The 16,902-nt window shown below is 40.1% G+C and overlaps 2 protein-coding genes across 52 annotated transcripts in view; one reads left to right on the top strand and one right to left on the bottom strand.

The window, feature by feature from the left end:
* HMBOX1 (homeobox containing 1) overlaps positions 1 to 10,168 on the bottom strand; it is a 177,555-nt gene extending 167,387 nt beyond the window's left edge. For 9 of the 49 annotated variants that reach the window (XM_063606695.1, XM_055116406.2, XM_055116418.2 and 6 more), the window contains exon 1: positions 9,757 to 10,065. The gene's annotated coding sequence lies outside the window, so the exon portion shown is untranslated. Of the gene's footprint in view, positions 1 to 8,644; positions 8,676 to 8,950 lie in introns of all 49 variants that reach the window. The other 40 variants (XM_055116405.2, XM_055116412.2, XM_055116423.2 and 37 more) reach the window with 24 other exon arrangements.
* Positions 10,046 to 16,902, top strand: part of INTS9 (integrator complex subunit 9) — a 123,397-nt gene continuing 116,540 nt past the window's right edge. For 2 of the 3 annotated variants that reach the window (XM_003830775.5, XM_063606693.1), the window contains exon 1: positions 10,046 to 10,561. In XM_003830775.5, the coding sequence (XP_003830823.1) occupies positions 10,553 to 10,561 (9 nt within the window). In that variant the 5' untranslated portion in view covers positions 10,046 to 10,552. The remainder of the gene's footprint in view (positions 10,562 to 16,902) is intronic. The other variant, XM_008956211.6, reaches the window with a different exon arrangement.

Genomic DNA, 16,902 nt, shown 5'->3' with positions numbered 1-16,902 from the left:
GAGGACTATACCAATTAGAATTACCTGATATACTTATGAAGGATATGTATTCCTGGGCCCATCTCAGATTTTAGGAATCTGGGGGTAGAACTCAGGAAACAAAATATATATATATATATATATATATATGTATATATATATATTTTTTTTTTGAGACGGAATCTTGCTCTGTAGCCCAGGCTGGAGTGCAGTGGTGCAATCTCAGCTCACTGCAACCTCCGCCTCCCAGTTCCCAGTTCAAGCAATTCTCCTGCCTTAGCCTCCCGAGTAGCTGGGATTACAGGCGTGCCAACGATGCCCAGCTAATTTTTTAGTATTTTTAATAGAAACAGGGTTTCACCATGTTGGCCAGGCTGGTCTTGAACTCCTGATCTCATGATCCGCCCACCTCAGCCTCCCAAAGTGCTGGGATTACAGGTGTGAGCCACTGCGCCCAGCCAGAAACTAAAATTTTAATACTTTTTCCAGGCAATTCTTCAACACAAAAGTTGAGATCACTGTTTCCTTCTGTTGTAGCCTAAGTGCTTAGAACTCTGTGACTCCCCAACTATTTATCTCCTGTGGCTTTGTAATCTGACTCCAATCTTCTAGGTTCCTTAGTTGCCTATCCTTGACTTGTACTTATTTCTAAAAATCTTGGCCCTGGTTTGGTAATATAATAAAGACTTGGATATGGAAATTTTAGCTCTGAAGTCCATATAAACTCCAATACTGACATAGGAATAAAAAGCTCCAGTTCCTTTCCCTGAAATCATGGAGCTTTTGTTAAATATCACCTATGGTGTTGACTGGACATTGGATTGACCCAGTATGTCAATTCTTTTGTTGCCAGATCTGCAGAGAACAAGATGCTCACTACTACAGACTCAACTATTTGAATTCCTACTTATTGTCTCTAAAGAAAGAAGGCACAAATTGTCTTGTCAGGGATGAATGACATTTGCTAAGAGAACAGCTGTCACTATATAGATAGAGGGTGCCTATGAGAATGTTCCAGTTCCTAGAGTAGTGATGAAATGAGTTCTCCTAAGATGTCTCTAGATCTTAATGATGGGACAAAAGAATGTCTACTTGATATGAATAAGAGCTTCTTTATTCAATAAGGGATAGTCTTTGATAGCAGCAATGAGGATCCTGATACAATGGCTTCTAGATACTTTCATGCTTAGTAGGTTAGTGATCCAAATTGTAGAGATAGTACATTCATGTATCCAGGGCTACCTCTCATTCTCGTTCCTTAATCCTAGCTAGTTCTTATAGTCCTACTTTGTCATCTTTCTGGTTTGCCTGAGGTGACTAGAATAAAAAGCAAATCTTAAATTATAGGAGTCTTTTGCTATTTCCAGCAAACTGATCCTTGCAGAAAAGGATTAAATCCAACCTATCTTTGTATCCCACAAAGTACCTCATCACGCACTGCTAGACTTGACATGTTTAACTGAGTGCCTTGTTCAACACCAACAAGAGAACCCTCCTCATAAAAAGCATCTAAAAGCTTAATCCTCATATAAAAGGTGCTTTCCATGCTACCTCCCACCAAGGTCACGGGATAAGGATAGACATTTAAGTCATGGTGGTCATGCAATGCATTCAGATTTCTCTCTTGCCAACTGAACTAAAAGAAACACACTGTCACCACCAACAGGTAAACTCTAGTTGAAAGAACAGTTCAAGTCAACACCATGGCAAATCAAATCCACTTACCAGTCAGAGAAGCAGAGACTATGAAAAACCAGGGCAATACAAACAGAACTGGAAGGGAGAAGTGAGAAAGGGAGATGAAGCAGACATGGAAGGAGATGCTGAGACAAGAAACCATTTATCACCAGAACGAGAGCTTGAGAGACTAGCTTCTCAGATTCCTAACGTTTCTCCCATTCACACAAGGTCTAGTCACTCTTCTTCAACCCAAAACAGCTGAATCCCTACAACGCCTGTCCTTGAAGCCAAATGATCCCTAATTCAAGCATTATTTTTTAGTACGTACACCAAGACAAATAGAAAGCTAGAAACATAAATCCAAGGAGGAAAAAATAATTCTACCAGGAAAAAACTGAAATCACAGGTAGCCAAAAAGCTTTGTAAATATGAATCTTATTTATCAGGAAGTACCATCAATATTTGTCATATTCCTGCTAATGAAACAAATTAAACTTTGTCTTTTTTTCAATGGAAATTATCACAGTATTGACAAATGAAAAATTGTCTCAAACCCAGAGAAGACAAAAATCAGGTGATCTACCTTTATTTGTTAATACATTTGAAAATATTTTGTTAGCCTGTTTAAAGCAGACTTCTGTTGTTGTCTGTAATAATCGATAGTATATTGGATTAACAGCCTCATCTTTTAAGACAGGCTTTATAATCATATGGCTGATTAAGGGGCAGCAAAGTATAACCAACCCTGTAACTATCCTTTAACTTGTACCTAACAAAAATAGTAACCATAACCTCCCCTTTTATTCTGTAAAGATCCTTTTTCTGAAAATATCTTTGAACTAACTTCCTTTAAAGCTAGTTCCCTTGCAACAAGTACAAAATAAAACTATGACATATGCTGACAATCAATTAATCTGACAAGTCTGCATTAACACTGTCAAAACCAAACTAATGTCAAAATAGCTGTAATTTTGGTTATCTAACACAGATTCTAACATATCCTCTCTAGCAACAAACATACCATGTAAGCCTTGAATTTATTTAAAATTTAAATCTTTTTTTGTTTGTTTGTTTGTTTGAGATAGAGTCTCGCTCTGTTGCCCAATCTGGAGTGCAGTGGCGCCATCTTGGCTCACTGCAACCTCCGCCTCCCAGGTTCAAGTGATTCTCCTGCCTCAGCCTCCTGAGTAGCTGGGAGTACAGGTGTGTGCCACCACGCCCGGCTATATTTTTGTATTTTTAGTAGAGGCAAAGTTTCACCATTTTGGTCAGGCTGGTCTTGAACTCCTGACCTCATGATCCATCTGCCTTGGCCTCCCAAAGTGCCGGGATTACCGGCATGAGCCACCACGCCCAGCCTCATTTAAATCTTACACATTTTATTTGTGGACAATTTCAATGTTATCGTTAACTTTTACCAGAAAATTTTAATGGGTCCTAATATTATAATTCCTCATTAAAAAAAAAAAACTAGCCGACTGGTGGCTTACGCCTGTAATCCCAGCACTTTGGGAGGCCAAGGCGGGTGGATCACCTGAGGCGGGATTCGAGACCAGCATGACCAACATGGAGAAACCCCGTCTCTATTAAAACTACAAAATTAGCCGGGCATGGTGGCGCATGCCCATAAACCCAGCTACTCAGGAAGGCTGAGGCAGGAGAATCACTTGAACCTGGGTGGCAGAAGTTGCGGTGAGATGACATCGCGCCATTGTACTCCAGCCTGGGTAACAAGAGCGAAACTCCATCTCAAAAAAAAGAAAAAAAAAAACCTAGCCAATATTCAGATACTCATAACAACGACAACAACAAAAAAAATTGGTATGTTTGCAATGTTAGGTTCATCTAAAAAATAAACTTTTAAAAGAAAGTTTAAGTGGAATTTTTCATAAAAACTTTCAGGATGTGCCAATGCAACACTTAATGACAGAGATACACTCTGAGAAATGCACCATTAGGCAATTTCATTGTTGAGCGAACACCATAGAGTGTACTTACACAAGCCTAGATGGTACAGCCTATTGCTCCTAGGCTACAAACCTGTACAGCATGTTACTGTATTAAACATTGTAGGAAACTGTAACGCACTGGAAAGTATCTGTGTTTCTAAACCTTGGAAAAAGTACAGTTAAAATATGATATAATCTTATGGGACCACTGTCATATATTCAGTCCGTTTTTGACTGAAACATCATTATGTACTACATGACTGTATTACATAAGGCAAAAGAGTGAAATTACTGATCCAATAATTGGTTATCTTTCTCCTTAGCTATATTGACAAAACAACAGAACTTATGAAGAAGAGGAGAATCATTCAATCTTTGCAGTAACAGTTCTGTACCTTGATTTTGGTGTTGATTATGCAATCTACACACCTGTGATAAAATGGCATAGAACTATACACACACATTGTACTGATGTCAATTTCCTGGTTTTAATATTGTATTAAAGTTATGTAGGATGTAACCAATAGGGGAAACTGGGGAAAAGTTACAGTGCCCTCTCTATTTTTGCAGCTTCCTGTAAACTATAATATGCCAAAAGCATCCTAAGGACTTGCCAGCACTTCAAGGGCTCACAATAATCCTATGAAGTAGGTACTATTTTTATCCCCAGTCTATTGATGGGGAAGCTGAGGTACAGACATTTTAAATGATTTGCCCAAGGTCACATAGCTAGTAACTGGCAAAAACCAGGATTTGGACACAGGTGGTATGACTCTCAATTTTTGATTTATGTCAAAGTCTGAGGAGCCACTAAAGGATTACAGGCAAAGTATGGCTGACAATCAAATTCACATTTTATTTTGGCAAGATAACTCCAACTAGGAGCTTAGAATGACTAATGAAAAAAATTCAAACAAGATTAGTTAAGAGACTGATGCAATAAACCAGAAAGGATGAAGGTATGAAATAAGAGAACATTAATAGAAAGAAATGTATACAAAATACGAAACCAACTTGACTTCACGATTGGATGAAGAGTGAGAACTTCATCCAATTTCAAGGCTTGACTGACTACACACAAGCCAAGGACTTCATGTTTTAACAACACAATACATTATCAAATTCTTTTTTTTTTTTTTTTTTTTTTTTTTTTTGAGACTGAGTCTCACTCTGTTGCCTAGGCTGGAGTGCAGCGGCGCAATCTCAGCTCACTACAACCTCCACCTCCCAGGTTCAAGCGATTCTCCTGCCTCAGCCTCCTGAGTAGCTGGGATTACAGGCATGCACCACCATACCCAGCTAATTTTTGTCTTTTCAGTAGAGACAAGGTTTCGCCATGTTGGCCAGACTGGTCTCGAATTCCTGACCTTAGGTGATCTGCCCGCCTCAGCCTCCCAAAGTGTTGGGATGACAGGCATGAGCCACCATGCCTGGCCTATATTATCAAAATCTTAAAGCAGAACAATTCAGTCTTAAGTCATCCCTGTTTCAGCAGTACCCACAGCATTTCACTTTCTTGCTATAAAAATTGTGACTAGATACAAATTAAAGTTACTGCCACTTGGCAACTCCACACTACTTAATACGTATACAGTAATGAGGCTACTAATATTTTCAATACACCACATGTGGACCATCTCTGGACATAAGATAAACAAAGAAGCAGCCAGAGAGAATACATATTCAGCATGTGGAATTTAGTAAACATTTTTATCACAATCCGCACTCTAAATTTAAGAAAAACCTAAGTGCCCTTTGACTGGATTAGAATCATTTTACCACTTAACAGGAAGGAGTCTAGTGTCACCCATTTTAAGGGTGAAAAAGTTAAAATAATTGATCACTTCAAAGCTAAAATCAGACTATTGTTACTGTTTTTTTTTTTGCAAATGTTAAAAAAAACTATAGCCTAAGAATCTGTCAAATATTGCATTAAGATTACACTAATCACTGGAAAAACTTAATGTAACTTCAACTTTATTACCACTATAAGGGTAAAAACCACGCTAAAGCCAGGGCCCTTCCAGGAGCTAAATGCTCTTGGAAAGTGTCCAAAACAGTGTTATAGTAAATTTCCAACTTGTTTCATCTAAGGTCAAGGAAAACAAATTATCTAAAGCACTGGATTATGTTTGAATACACTGCAACTAAAAGTTTTACATCAAATAATCCCATGGAAAAATCTTTACTCTGCGCCTATGATGGGCCCTAAATCCAGTAAGGGCAATGTGGGGGAATAGCTGCACCTAGGAATCCATGCTACGTCTTACTTAGTAATATTTTGAGAAAACTTTCAATATCAATAGCTTCCATTTTGAGAGAACTGTATTTTAACAAAATCTGTGAAAATAATGGTTTGGAATGATAATGAAAATCTCCTCAGCTTCTATAATGTGGACAACATGTGCTGGTTACTCTTTGGTTTCTAGCTTCAGTCAAAGTTCAAGGTCTTCTGCTATTTGTGGCTCAGATTCTTTCTTATGGGAGGCATGTCTGATAGATACACACCAATTTCATAAATAAATAAATAAAGATAAAAGTATTTTATGTATGAGTGCATTGTGGGTGTACATACATGACACTCTAGACAAGCCATGCTTTTCACTCACAGCAATGCTTTAATAAATTACAGTTCTACTACAGTGGGAAGTAAAAGCCAACTGTTAACAGAAAAATCTAGCCAAAGAATAGCAAAGTGAGCTACAAAATTAATTCCAGAAGCCAAAGAACTAAATAAAGCTGGTTCACAAAACAAACAAAACCAACACATTTTCAATGAGCACTATTCGGTTTATCTATAAATGTTCATGTATTTAAAAAGTTGAGTGGTATGCCAACTTTCACTTATGACAACATTCTACATAAATACCTGATTCCCAAGAGAAATAATTCAGGTTTAAAGAGCTGTATACAAAAATAAGAGAAGCAAGAGCTACAATGAAATGAACAGAACTAAATGGCACGGGAGCCCTAAATGTGGGATGTGTTGAATACAGTGTACAGGAGACTCAAAATACACAAATTAAGCTTAAATATTCCCAATGTATTCAATATCTATGAAACAAGCTATAGAATTCCAATCAACACTTGCCACAAAAATTGCCATAAGCTGGTTGCTATTTTTTAAATGATGTAACAATGACAGATTTGTTGCCACATATTTTGTAACTTACGAACACTGAGCTATTAAGTTTCTATTAGCGATGTTTTAACTGAGGATTTGGGCTAGAAGACTGAAATCTGTTTGTACAGCAGTGAAAATGAAGCCTCACTAAAGGCATTCAACTTCCAGCTAAAGGCTCCTTTCCTTGATGCGTATTTGGGACCATACATAGTGTTCACTAAATGCAGTAAACTAAACTAGCAACAGATTAGTTAAAAGCAGCTTAGATTTTAAACTTCCCATAATACAGGCAACATCTTTAGAAGCAATCACATTAAAATAAATGTGTCTTTCACAGTTACGGGATGAAATTGTAAGCTGGACAAGCACCCATGCCCTGGTTTTCTACTTTATTCATAAACCATATGACTCCCACATGCTGAGAATGTTTTATGCTTTAACCTGCAGTAAAGGCTTTACATCATTTTAATGCCCAGTACTTAAAATGCAACAGAATCACCCCCAACAAATGCTGGGAATATATTTGGTTTACATGTAATGATTTTGATCCCACTAGTAGCCAGAAAAAGTTTAATTAATGCTTTTTCAAGTAAATAACTTTGCACTTCTATAGACAAAACAAAAAGAAATTTTGAGGTAAGGGTAGATGGAAGAGAAAACACTCGTGTTTTTCCAATTTAAAATATTAACAAACATGTTGGTTTTTTACTTCTAAAATAATTATTAAACATTTTTTTAAAAACTCCATGACTATTATAATATGCTTCAGAAAAATAAAACAAAACACTCCGTTAAGTAGTTACGTAGGATTTTTCTCTGGTTTTTGCAAAGTAGTGTTTCAAGTTAAGATATAAGCTTAAAACAAATGATTCTGAAAATCCTGGTCTATCACAAACTAATGGCTTAGTTTTGAATCAACATATTGTATATTCTACATCTGAGATTTAGAAATCACATTTTTTTTTCTATTCAGGTCAATTGAAATATACATGCTACCTCACTCTTTCAGTCCCCCTTATCTGTGTGAATGACCAACAGCAAAAATTTTAAATCAATGGTTAGAGGACATACCATAAAATTACACACTCTATCAATGTGGTTTTCAGTTATCATAGAATCTAAAGGTCCCTTACTGATGATAGGTGGCAGATTCAAGAATTGATAAGTTTGGGGAATATATTCAATTCTCAACAGTCGAAATAGAAATTATGCCAATTTCTTTATGTTAAAAATCCGTTACACTAAAAAAATTGTCACATAAGGATTATTGAAGAACTTAATAAGGAAGTACAAAATATGACCTTAAATTTTCCTAGTGTGTTATTAAATATTAAAAACTGTGAGAAATGAGATGTTGCAATCCTTTCCTTTTTAACTGTAATTGAAATTTGAAAAAAAAATTTAGAATTCAAATTTCCCAACTTTGACTTAGAAACATAATTCAGCTAGATCAAGCAACTTAATTGCACAATTTTAAAATAAGTTTAATGCAAAGCACTGCAATCCTGATGTGATAATTACCTGCAGCATAAATGCAAAATAATAAATGCATTTAACGATGCATTTTATGGTAAAACCACAAAAAGCACAACCATATTAGCACAAACTAAATAAAAAGACACAGGCGGTATTATGTCCAACAGAAAGAGAAATGTTGTACGAAGCCAAGAAAGAAAGGAAGGACTTAAGGAAGGAAGGAAGGAGGGAGGATAGGAAGGAAGGAAGAGGGAAGCCAGAGGTTTCTGTACCTGCAGGATACCAGAGAAATGAGCTAGTCACATCACTCTACCTTATATGATACATGGGTGATTTTTTTTAAGCTTCAGCGTAAATAAAAACACTAATCACTTTATACCATTCAACTTTACATAGTGTTATCTTTAATGCCAACTGCATTCTTCCCTTTACTCACCCAATGCTTCTTCACTGTTCCATTCCACCAGCTTTCAGGCAAATGCAAGACAGAACAGGGTGGAGTAGAAGAAAAATACAAGCAGCGCCTTTCGGCGCACCCCCTCTCCCGCAAATAATTTCCAACAGTTCCTCCTGCTACGAAAATAAGTCGCCCTATCTCCAGATCCACAACAGACATTCCGTCTCCTTAGTAGACACACACAGACGCGTACACAATCCAGCACTCCCGACCCCCACCCCAGGCCCCCCGAATCTTCAGCAATTATTCATCTAATTCACACGAAGACAAGATACCTCTACCTACTGTTTCGGGGTGAAGGTGGGTGGAGGACGCCTTTCAAAGTAGCCCCAATAGTGTAACCAAAACACGGTTCCGGAATAAAATATTAAGAAACACTTTTCCTTTCCCACCTATCTACCGACTTGAGGATGCAAAAAATCCATCTCCACATCACACCATCTCTACAGTTCTCGTGGCTGGAGTTTGGGGTGGAGATTCGTCCAGGGGAGGGGGCGGAGGCGAGTGGCAGAGTGTGAGCGGGCGACGGGACACAAGCGAGTTGTTGAGCCCGGCTGCCTCGCACCACGTCGCCAGCCCAAACGCCCAGCACCAGGACCTCACGCCCGCCCCTCAGCCCAGGCCCAGAGCGAGCGAGGACTCGCGCTGTCTAACTTCCCATCTACAGACACCGCTCCAAGACGAGCAGAGCACACAAGTACACGTCACACAGTTTAAACACACTTACACACCCCAAACAAACCAACACACCTGCAAATCACCTCACAGTTTCCAGAACTCCACACCGGAGACCCCACCTCCAGGATTCAAACCTTCCGCTCATAGTAGAGGAAACCAGAAGAGTTGGGGGCAGTCGACGCCTTTCCAGGACCGGACCCCACGAACTGCCCCACCCCACAGCCCGCGTCTGGGTCACCCACTCGGAAGCCCCCTGCTTCCTCCCTCCTCTCAATCCGGCCGCTTACGAGACCCATCCCCAGCGTCCGCTCACTTCCTCCCCAAAACCCCTCCAAAAAAAATTGTTTTAAGTGAAGAGAAAGAAGTGAGGAAAGAGACTTGAGGTAGTCCGGCTTCAAAACCGCTCGACTCACCTCAGAATCCTCGCTGAGTTCTCTCCGCCCGGCACAGCCCCCTCCCCAACGTCCCAGTACGAAGGGCTGAGATAGGGAGGAGGGAAGGCGGGAGGGGGAGGGGTGTCTTCCGCGTGGGGCGCCCGTCGGGAGGGGACTGGGGAGGGGTTGAGGCCGGCGCAGGAAGAGGAGAAGGGGGAGGGGAGGCCCCTATCTCCCAGTCTCCCCCTGAAAAACCTCCCTTGTCTCAATCACATCAGACTGACTGTCTTTGTCTGGCTGACAACCGCCATATTGATATCAACAGCCCCTCTCCCACCTGCTGCCGCCGGGCGTCCCTGGGAGTTGTAGTTCCTGCCTCCCCTGAGAAAAATTGCGGAGCCCGGCGCCTAGGGGGCCAAGGGAACTACAACTTCCGGCAAGCCCCGTGCCCATCCGCCTTCCCTTTGGGAGGAGGGAAAGGGGAGTCGGAGCCGTCGGGACTACATATCCCAGAACACCATGGGCCCCAGGCCCGTAAGGAAGACATGATATCATGCTGGGGTGGAGAGGGAGGATGCATTGGCGGCTGGAATGAATTTGAGCTGACGGAAGGAGGCGTTCGGAGAGGAAAGGGAGGAAAAGGAAAGGCGACCACAGTTCCCATGATGCCTGGAGGGGAGACTACATTTCCCATTATTCCCCTGGAAGGGACGTGAGGATGAAAGACTGCAAGTCCCGCGATGCTCTCGGCTGGCAGGTGGCGGAGATTGCACCGGAAGACGCTTCCTGGGTTTGAGGAGTTCAGTGACTGCTATTGAACCACCAAAAGTCCATTATGAAACTGGTGAGTCTTCGCTCCTAGGTCAGAGGGCAAAGGTGATGCTATAACCTTTTGGACCTCTTTTTTTCCTACTTTGGGCAGGGAATCGTCGCACGGGAGGGGTAGCAATTATTGAGCTGGAAAGTGGAGTGGGCTAAGGAAAGCTGCTTTTTGTTGTTGAGAAGGTTTGAATTCCCTCTCCCCCACCCCATCCCTCCCAGGAGGTCTTTTTTCACTCGTTGGTGGGTCTTTTTGTTCAGACAAGAGGTTGACTGTCACAGTCCTTCGCCCATGAACTCTGTGGGCTCTGTTAACCAGGTTTGGACGTCCTGGTTCCCACGTGAGGGTTATAATAGGCTGTTAACAATCCGTTTCCATTCGATTGGCGCTTGAGTATCCTGTCTCCCTACTGTTGTTGAGACTGGCTAGATTTAAGCAGACAGTAAAAAACATTCAGCAGAACGTAATCACTTATTAAATATCCTGTTATATAGACTCCTCACTGCCCTTGGAATTCAGGACGAGGTCAGAGTGTGGAGAAGTTGAGTCTTAAACCCTGCATGGGATTTAGATGGGCAGAGAAGTGTTATATGGTATTCCATTCTAAGACTGTAGGGACTTCATGAGCCAAGGCTGAATGAAGCGTGCTCGGTATACCTGAAGTCTTAACATCACACAGCTCAAGCACCTGGTTCATGGAGGCTTCTCAGACCTTTGATTTGAGCCATTTGACTCATTGTGCACACAAGTCTAACTAGTTTATTCCAACTCGATTCAATTAGTTAATAACATAGTGTAGAAAGGCAGGTGTGAAACACTGTTTCTCAACCTTTTAAAACCCATATTCGTGCAGCCAAGTTATTGTCAAGCTTTACTTTAGGCAGGAGAATCGCTTGAACCTGGGAGGCAGAGGTTGCAGTAAGCCAAGATCGCGCCACTGCACTCCAGCCTTGCAACAGCGCGAGACTCTGTCTCAAAAAAAAAAAAAAAAGTTTATTTTTTACCATTTATATAATTATCTGAACATGCTTTGCCAAACCACACAACCCACCTACCCTCATCTTGATAATCATTGTGCTACAGGCATATATTCTGCAAAGCCAGCTGTTTTCTGCGAAGTCAGAGAAAGTATTAAAAGTGGATTCAATTCCGAAATTGTCCCCGTATAAATCTGTTTATATAAGGGGAAGGATGCGGGTCACTAAACCTTGAGAATAGCAACTTACCCCTGGGTCAGTATGTTACACATTTAATAATGCAGAATTAAAAGTCATAGCCGTTGCCCTACAGAAGCATGCAACCTAAGAAGAAGATAGAAAAGTAAACCAAAGTTATTATTTATTTATTTAGAGAGAGGGTCTGGCTTTGTGGGGCCCAGACTGAAGTGCAGTGGCGCGTTCTCAGCTCGCTGCTACCTCCTCCTTTCGGACTCAAGCGATCCTCTCGCGTCAGTCTCCCCATATAGCTGGGAATACAGGCGCGCACCACTGCACCCTGCTTATTTTTTTGTAGAAATGGGGTTTAACCATGTTGCCCAGGCTGGTCTCAAACTCCTGGGTTCAAGGTATCTGCCCACCTCAACCTTCCAAAGTGCTGGAATTACAGGCATGAGCCACCATGCCTGGTCCGAAATTATAATTCACTGTGTTCATGGTGAAATAGAGGCGTGTTCAGGGTTTTGGGAATTCAGAGAACAGAGGATTAGGGAGGTCAGGGGACAGCTTCCTGGAAACGTGACTTTTGAACTGATAAGGATAAGTAAGCCAGGGCCTTCCATGAAAGAGGTCAGCTTATAGGAGCATAAGAGCTTGGTACCTTGTTGGCTAAAGCATGGACCCTGTGTTCTCAATAAAGAGCAAATTATATTTAGTGTGTTCAGTTTAAGAAGGCAGGGAAGTGTGAAATAGTTTTTCCCATAACAACTCATTAGTGAGGGTATCAAAAAGCCAGGGTTTACTTTACATGTATTTTAGTTTGCTCATAAAATCCTCCTGCTTAATTTATTTAGAAATATGAAACCGGGGATTGTAAAAAAGTGGAAAATTATTTTTTCCATTAAGAACCAAAGATGTCTCAGAGGAAAAGGAAGTATTCTATTGATACTCATACTCCCTCTTTACTTTGCAACTATGTATTACATACTAAAATTTATTTGGTAGTTGATAGATAAATATAATTGAGAATTCCCATCAACATACCAAAAGCATTGTTGCTCAGTAAGTTAGATGGGTGTGTCATGCCTCCCAAATGGTTGGAATAAGTCCTCCCGTGGCCTAAAAGTTTTAATTTTGTGTACTGCTTCAGAAATATGTAATAGGCTGTGTTTTAAATTTATAATTATGCAACAAAAATACATTTTGTTTAGCATTTTCTCATTTTTGAGATTCACTTTCCAGAGTACCCTTCCCACACACAATCTATGACCACCTCTTATTGATTCTGCTTCCTAAATGCAGCTTTCTTAAATAGGTTCTATTTCTCTCCAGTCCAACTAGAATATTGTCTTTGTAATTGGAATTCAACAAGACCCCTTATCTGGTCTCTCTGCATTCAGTCTTAACCCTCTCAAATTCATTCTTTCCTCTGCATCCGGAAGTTGTTTTAATTGCAGAGTTCCATGAAACCCTCTCGGTATCTTCCTTTGCCCTTAGGATAACTTCCTACACTTAACTTGGTTGAATATGTTCCATTGCCTGCCTCACTCTTTTTTGCCTGGCTAATTTCTTCATATATTTCAGATCTCTGTCTAAATAACACTTCTTCAGGGCCTCCTTGAATTAAGTACCCCTGTTATATATTTGATGGCATACTTCCTATTTGTAGCACTTGTAATTATTGGCGTGTGTCTGTCCTCCCCCATGTAGATTCTGTGTAAATAATTGGTAAATAATTTCTGAAGGTTTATCAAGGTCTATGGATACCCTTGAGAAAAGATTAAAGAGTGAAATTAAAGAGATTACAATAAGCAGTAACCATTGAAGTAAAAAAGGAATGATTGCTACCTTTTATAAAGCAATTATTGTGTGCCAGGCAATGTGCTAAGTATTTGCTATGTAGTTTCCCATTTAATCCTTTGATCCAGGTGACAGTATTCCCATTTTACAGACAAAAAATGTGAGCTTCAGGGAGGTGAAGTAAGTGGCTTAAAGTTAGCATGGATTAAAAATGATAGAGCCAAGATCGAAACCCAGGTTTCCCTGTTATTTAGTGAGGGTAGGAACTCTAGCACCCTGCACCATGCCTAGGTTATCTCTTAAAAAAAAAAGAAGGTAGAGTGCATACAGAAAATGTATTCAAGGCTATTTTTTAAAATTAGCTTTAAATGCAAGTGTGGTTCAATTAAGATCTTCAAGCCAGGTGCAGTGGTTCATAACTGTAATCCCAGCACTTTGGGAGGCGGAGGCAGGCAGATGGCTTGAGATCAGGAGTTCTAGACCAGCCTCAGCAACATGGCAAAACCTGTCTTTACAAAAGATACAAAAACTAGCTGAGCGTGGTGGCATGTGCCTGTAGTCCCAGCTACTTGGGGGGCTGAGGCAGGAGGATCACTTGCGCCTAGAAGGTTGAGGCTGGAGTGAGCTGTGATGGCACCACTGCATTACAACCTGGGTGACAAAATGAGACCCTATCTCAAAAACAAAAAACAAAAAAAAATGTTTTTAAGGTTATTGGTTAAAAAAAAATTTTTTTTTAAGTTTAGGGACTTTCTTGATGAGCTAAAGTCCCCCATATCAGAGCATACTAATTTGGTGCTGAAGTTAGTATTTTTTATCTTCCAAATTTAGCTCCTGTGATACCATTTATAATTCTCTAACTTTGCGCATCACCCTCTTGGTGGCTTTTCACACACCCACATGAAAACAATGGATGCCATTATAACGTAATACTTGGGTATCTCCTTCTTAGATACCAACTCAGAGGATTTCAGTGGCTTTCCGTATTTATAATATGCAATATTCAGGCAGCTTTATTTAACTGAAGAAAACTCATGGCATTTTCAGTTAACCAGAATCATTTTAGAAAGCAGAGGAAAATTAGAAATATATCTTTTAAATTAGCATATTTTATAGCATGTTCTGTTATTTGTATAGATTGAGCCTAATTGAGTACCCTGATGGCCAGTTCAGCTAAGGATAGAAACTGGAATTCACAAAGGTCCTTACCGAAAGAACATGGAACAAAAAATTCTGAGCACATTGACAGAAATTAAGTTTGAAACATCATGGCCAGGAACCCAGTCATTTAAATAGATGAAGATTCAAGTGAATAAAATAATCCAAAGCAGTTCAAGAATGCAGCCTGTGTGTTGTACTTCCTACAGATAGTACCTGAGATGGAGAGAATCTTCTGGCTTATTCAGTCAACAAAGATTTTTTATGCAACCACAGTATACCCTTGGCATTCACAATTTTAACGCTTTCCATTTTAACCATTACATTTGACCCCTGTGACATGGAATTATTTATAATTTTGCTGAGACACAAATTTGAATGTGACTTTAAGATTAATGTTAATCCTTTGGGAGGGGCCTGAGTGCCTCAGAATCCATGGCGCTCTACAGAGGCCGGCTTGTTAAAAGTCTTAAAGGAAGGTCATTTAAATGCTTGTTATACTATACTTATTAAATTTGAAGGAGAAAATTACATGCTGTAGTTGTGTTTACAAATTTTAAAACTTGAGAAGGCCACGAAATACATTCTTCAGTGGTCTTTGCTCCTTTGTTCAAAATGCTGTTTCATTTCTACTGGCTCAAACTTTTAACTTGCCATTTCTCCTGGGAAAACAGATGGAGCAAAGAAATGAATTCATGGACTGCTCCCAGTGGAAGACAAGTAAAACACCGAGTGCAATTGTAGATTATGTAGAAGATTGCTTGAAAGGGGCAAATCCTGCCCCAAGGTCAGTTTAAGAAATCATTAGAAAGGGGCGTGGTTAATCCTCACCTTGGATCTGAGAGTGTTGGATTCTTCCTCCAGTTTACATGGTTGTAGAATCCTGTTGGCTTCCTAGGTTGTACATGAAAACAGGAAATCTCGGGCTATAAATTACAAGCCCTCAACATTTTATCGGTGCTTGATTCAACTATTGCAGTACAAATTGTTAAAATGTCAGCTTGACTTCACTGTCTTTTCTGTTTTTCTTTGCTGGTTGATAAGAGTGCCCTCCTGTGTCTTTAGGATGTAATGTCATTTCAAGCTTTTCAAAGGTCATATTTTATCATAACCTCAATAGGTTTTTTCCTTCATGATTTCCTCAAACTCTGAAAAGCTGCATGTGACATAAGGCTAAGTTACATACCTTTCTCAGTAATGGTCTGTGATAAAGATGGATATTTTACTCTTAGGCATTTCAGAGTCCAAAATTATTATTCTGAAGATTAAATCTTTTATATTTAACAAGGCAAAAAAATATATCGGGCCAAGCACAGTGGCTCACACCTGTAATCCTAGCACTTCAGGAAGCTGAGGAGGAGGATCGCTTGAGCCCAGGTGTTCCAGACCAGCCTGGGCAACATAGTGAGACCCTGTCTGTACAAAAAAAACTAAAAATTAGCTAGGCCTGGTGTCTTGTGCCCGTAGTCCCAGCTACTCAGTAGGCTGAGGTGAGAGGTTTGCTTGAGCCCAGGGATTTGCGGTTACAATGAGCTGATTGCACCTCTGCACTCTAGCCTGAGTGACAGAACAAGGTCCTGTCTCCAACCAAAAAAAAAAAAAAAAAAAAAAAAGATACACTGATGACAGACTTCCGGTAGTAGTAGTTGAATTGAAAAAAAAAAATCTGGCTTAACTATGGTCAATCAGCAAAGCCAGAAGACTGTACTAATAGAGGTATTACAGCATTACTCTTGCTATAACCACGGTACCACAGTAGCATATTTGTTTTGTGACTAGTTTGCTCTGAGTACTCATATCCCTCTGGCATTTGCTCTGATGTTCAGCAATATTTAGTTAACAGTTCACAAGGGCCCCGGTTGCAGCATGGCCACCAAGTCATTCCACATGGAAAATACACTCCTGGTTTGCTGAACACCAGCAGAGGTCCAGGCATAAACCAACCCTCAGGTCTCTATCATTCATGTATTTACTCAACAAATCTTCTGAACACCTGCTCTGTACCAGGCATTGCTCGAGATACTAAGCATATTGCAGTGAACAAAACAGATTTATCCCCAGCCTATATGGAACGTGAAGCCTAGTGGGTTTACTGTCCAATTCAAACAGTATTACATTGAATGTCCTGATTAGAGATACCCTTGGGCTCAGGCTCAAATATTTTTGTTACATGTAATGGTCAAAACTGTATTTAATTGTATCCAGTAATATGCTTTCTGAAAATTTTAACAGATAAGGCCAAATTGCTCACTA

The sequence above is a fragment of the Pan paniscus genome, chromosome 7 (assembly GCF_029289425.2).
Source record: "Pan paniscus chromosome 7, NHGRI_mPanPan1-v2.0_pri, whole genome shotgun sequence".
Classification (NCBI taxonomy): domain Eukaryota; kingdom Metazoa; phylum Chordata; class Mammalia; order Primates; family Hominidae; genus Pan; species Pan paniscus.
This window is presented reverse-complemented; position numbering and strand designations above follow the sequence as displayed.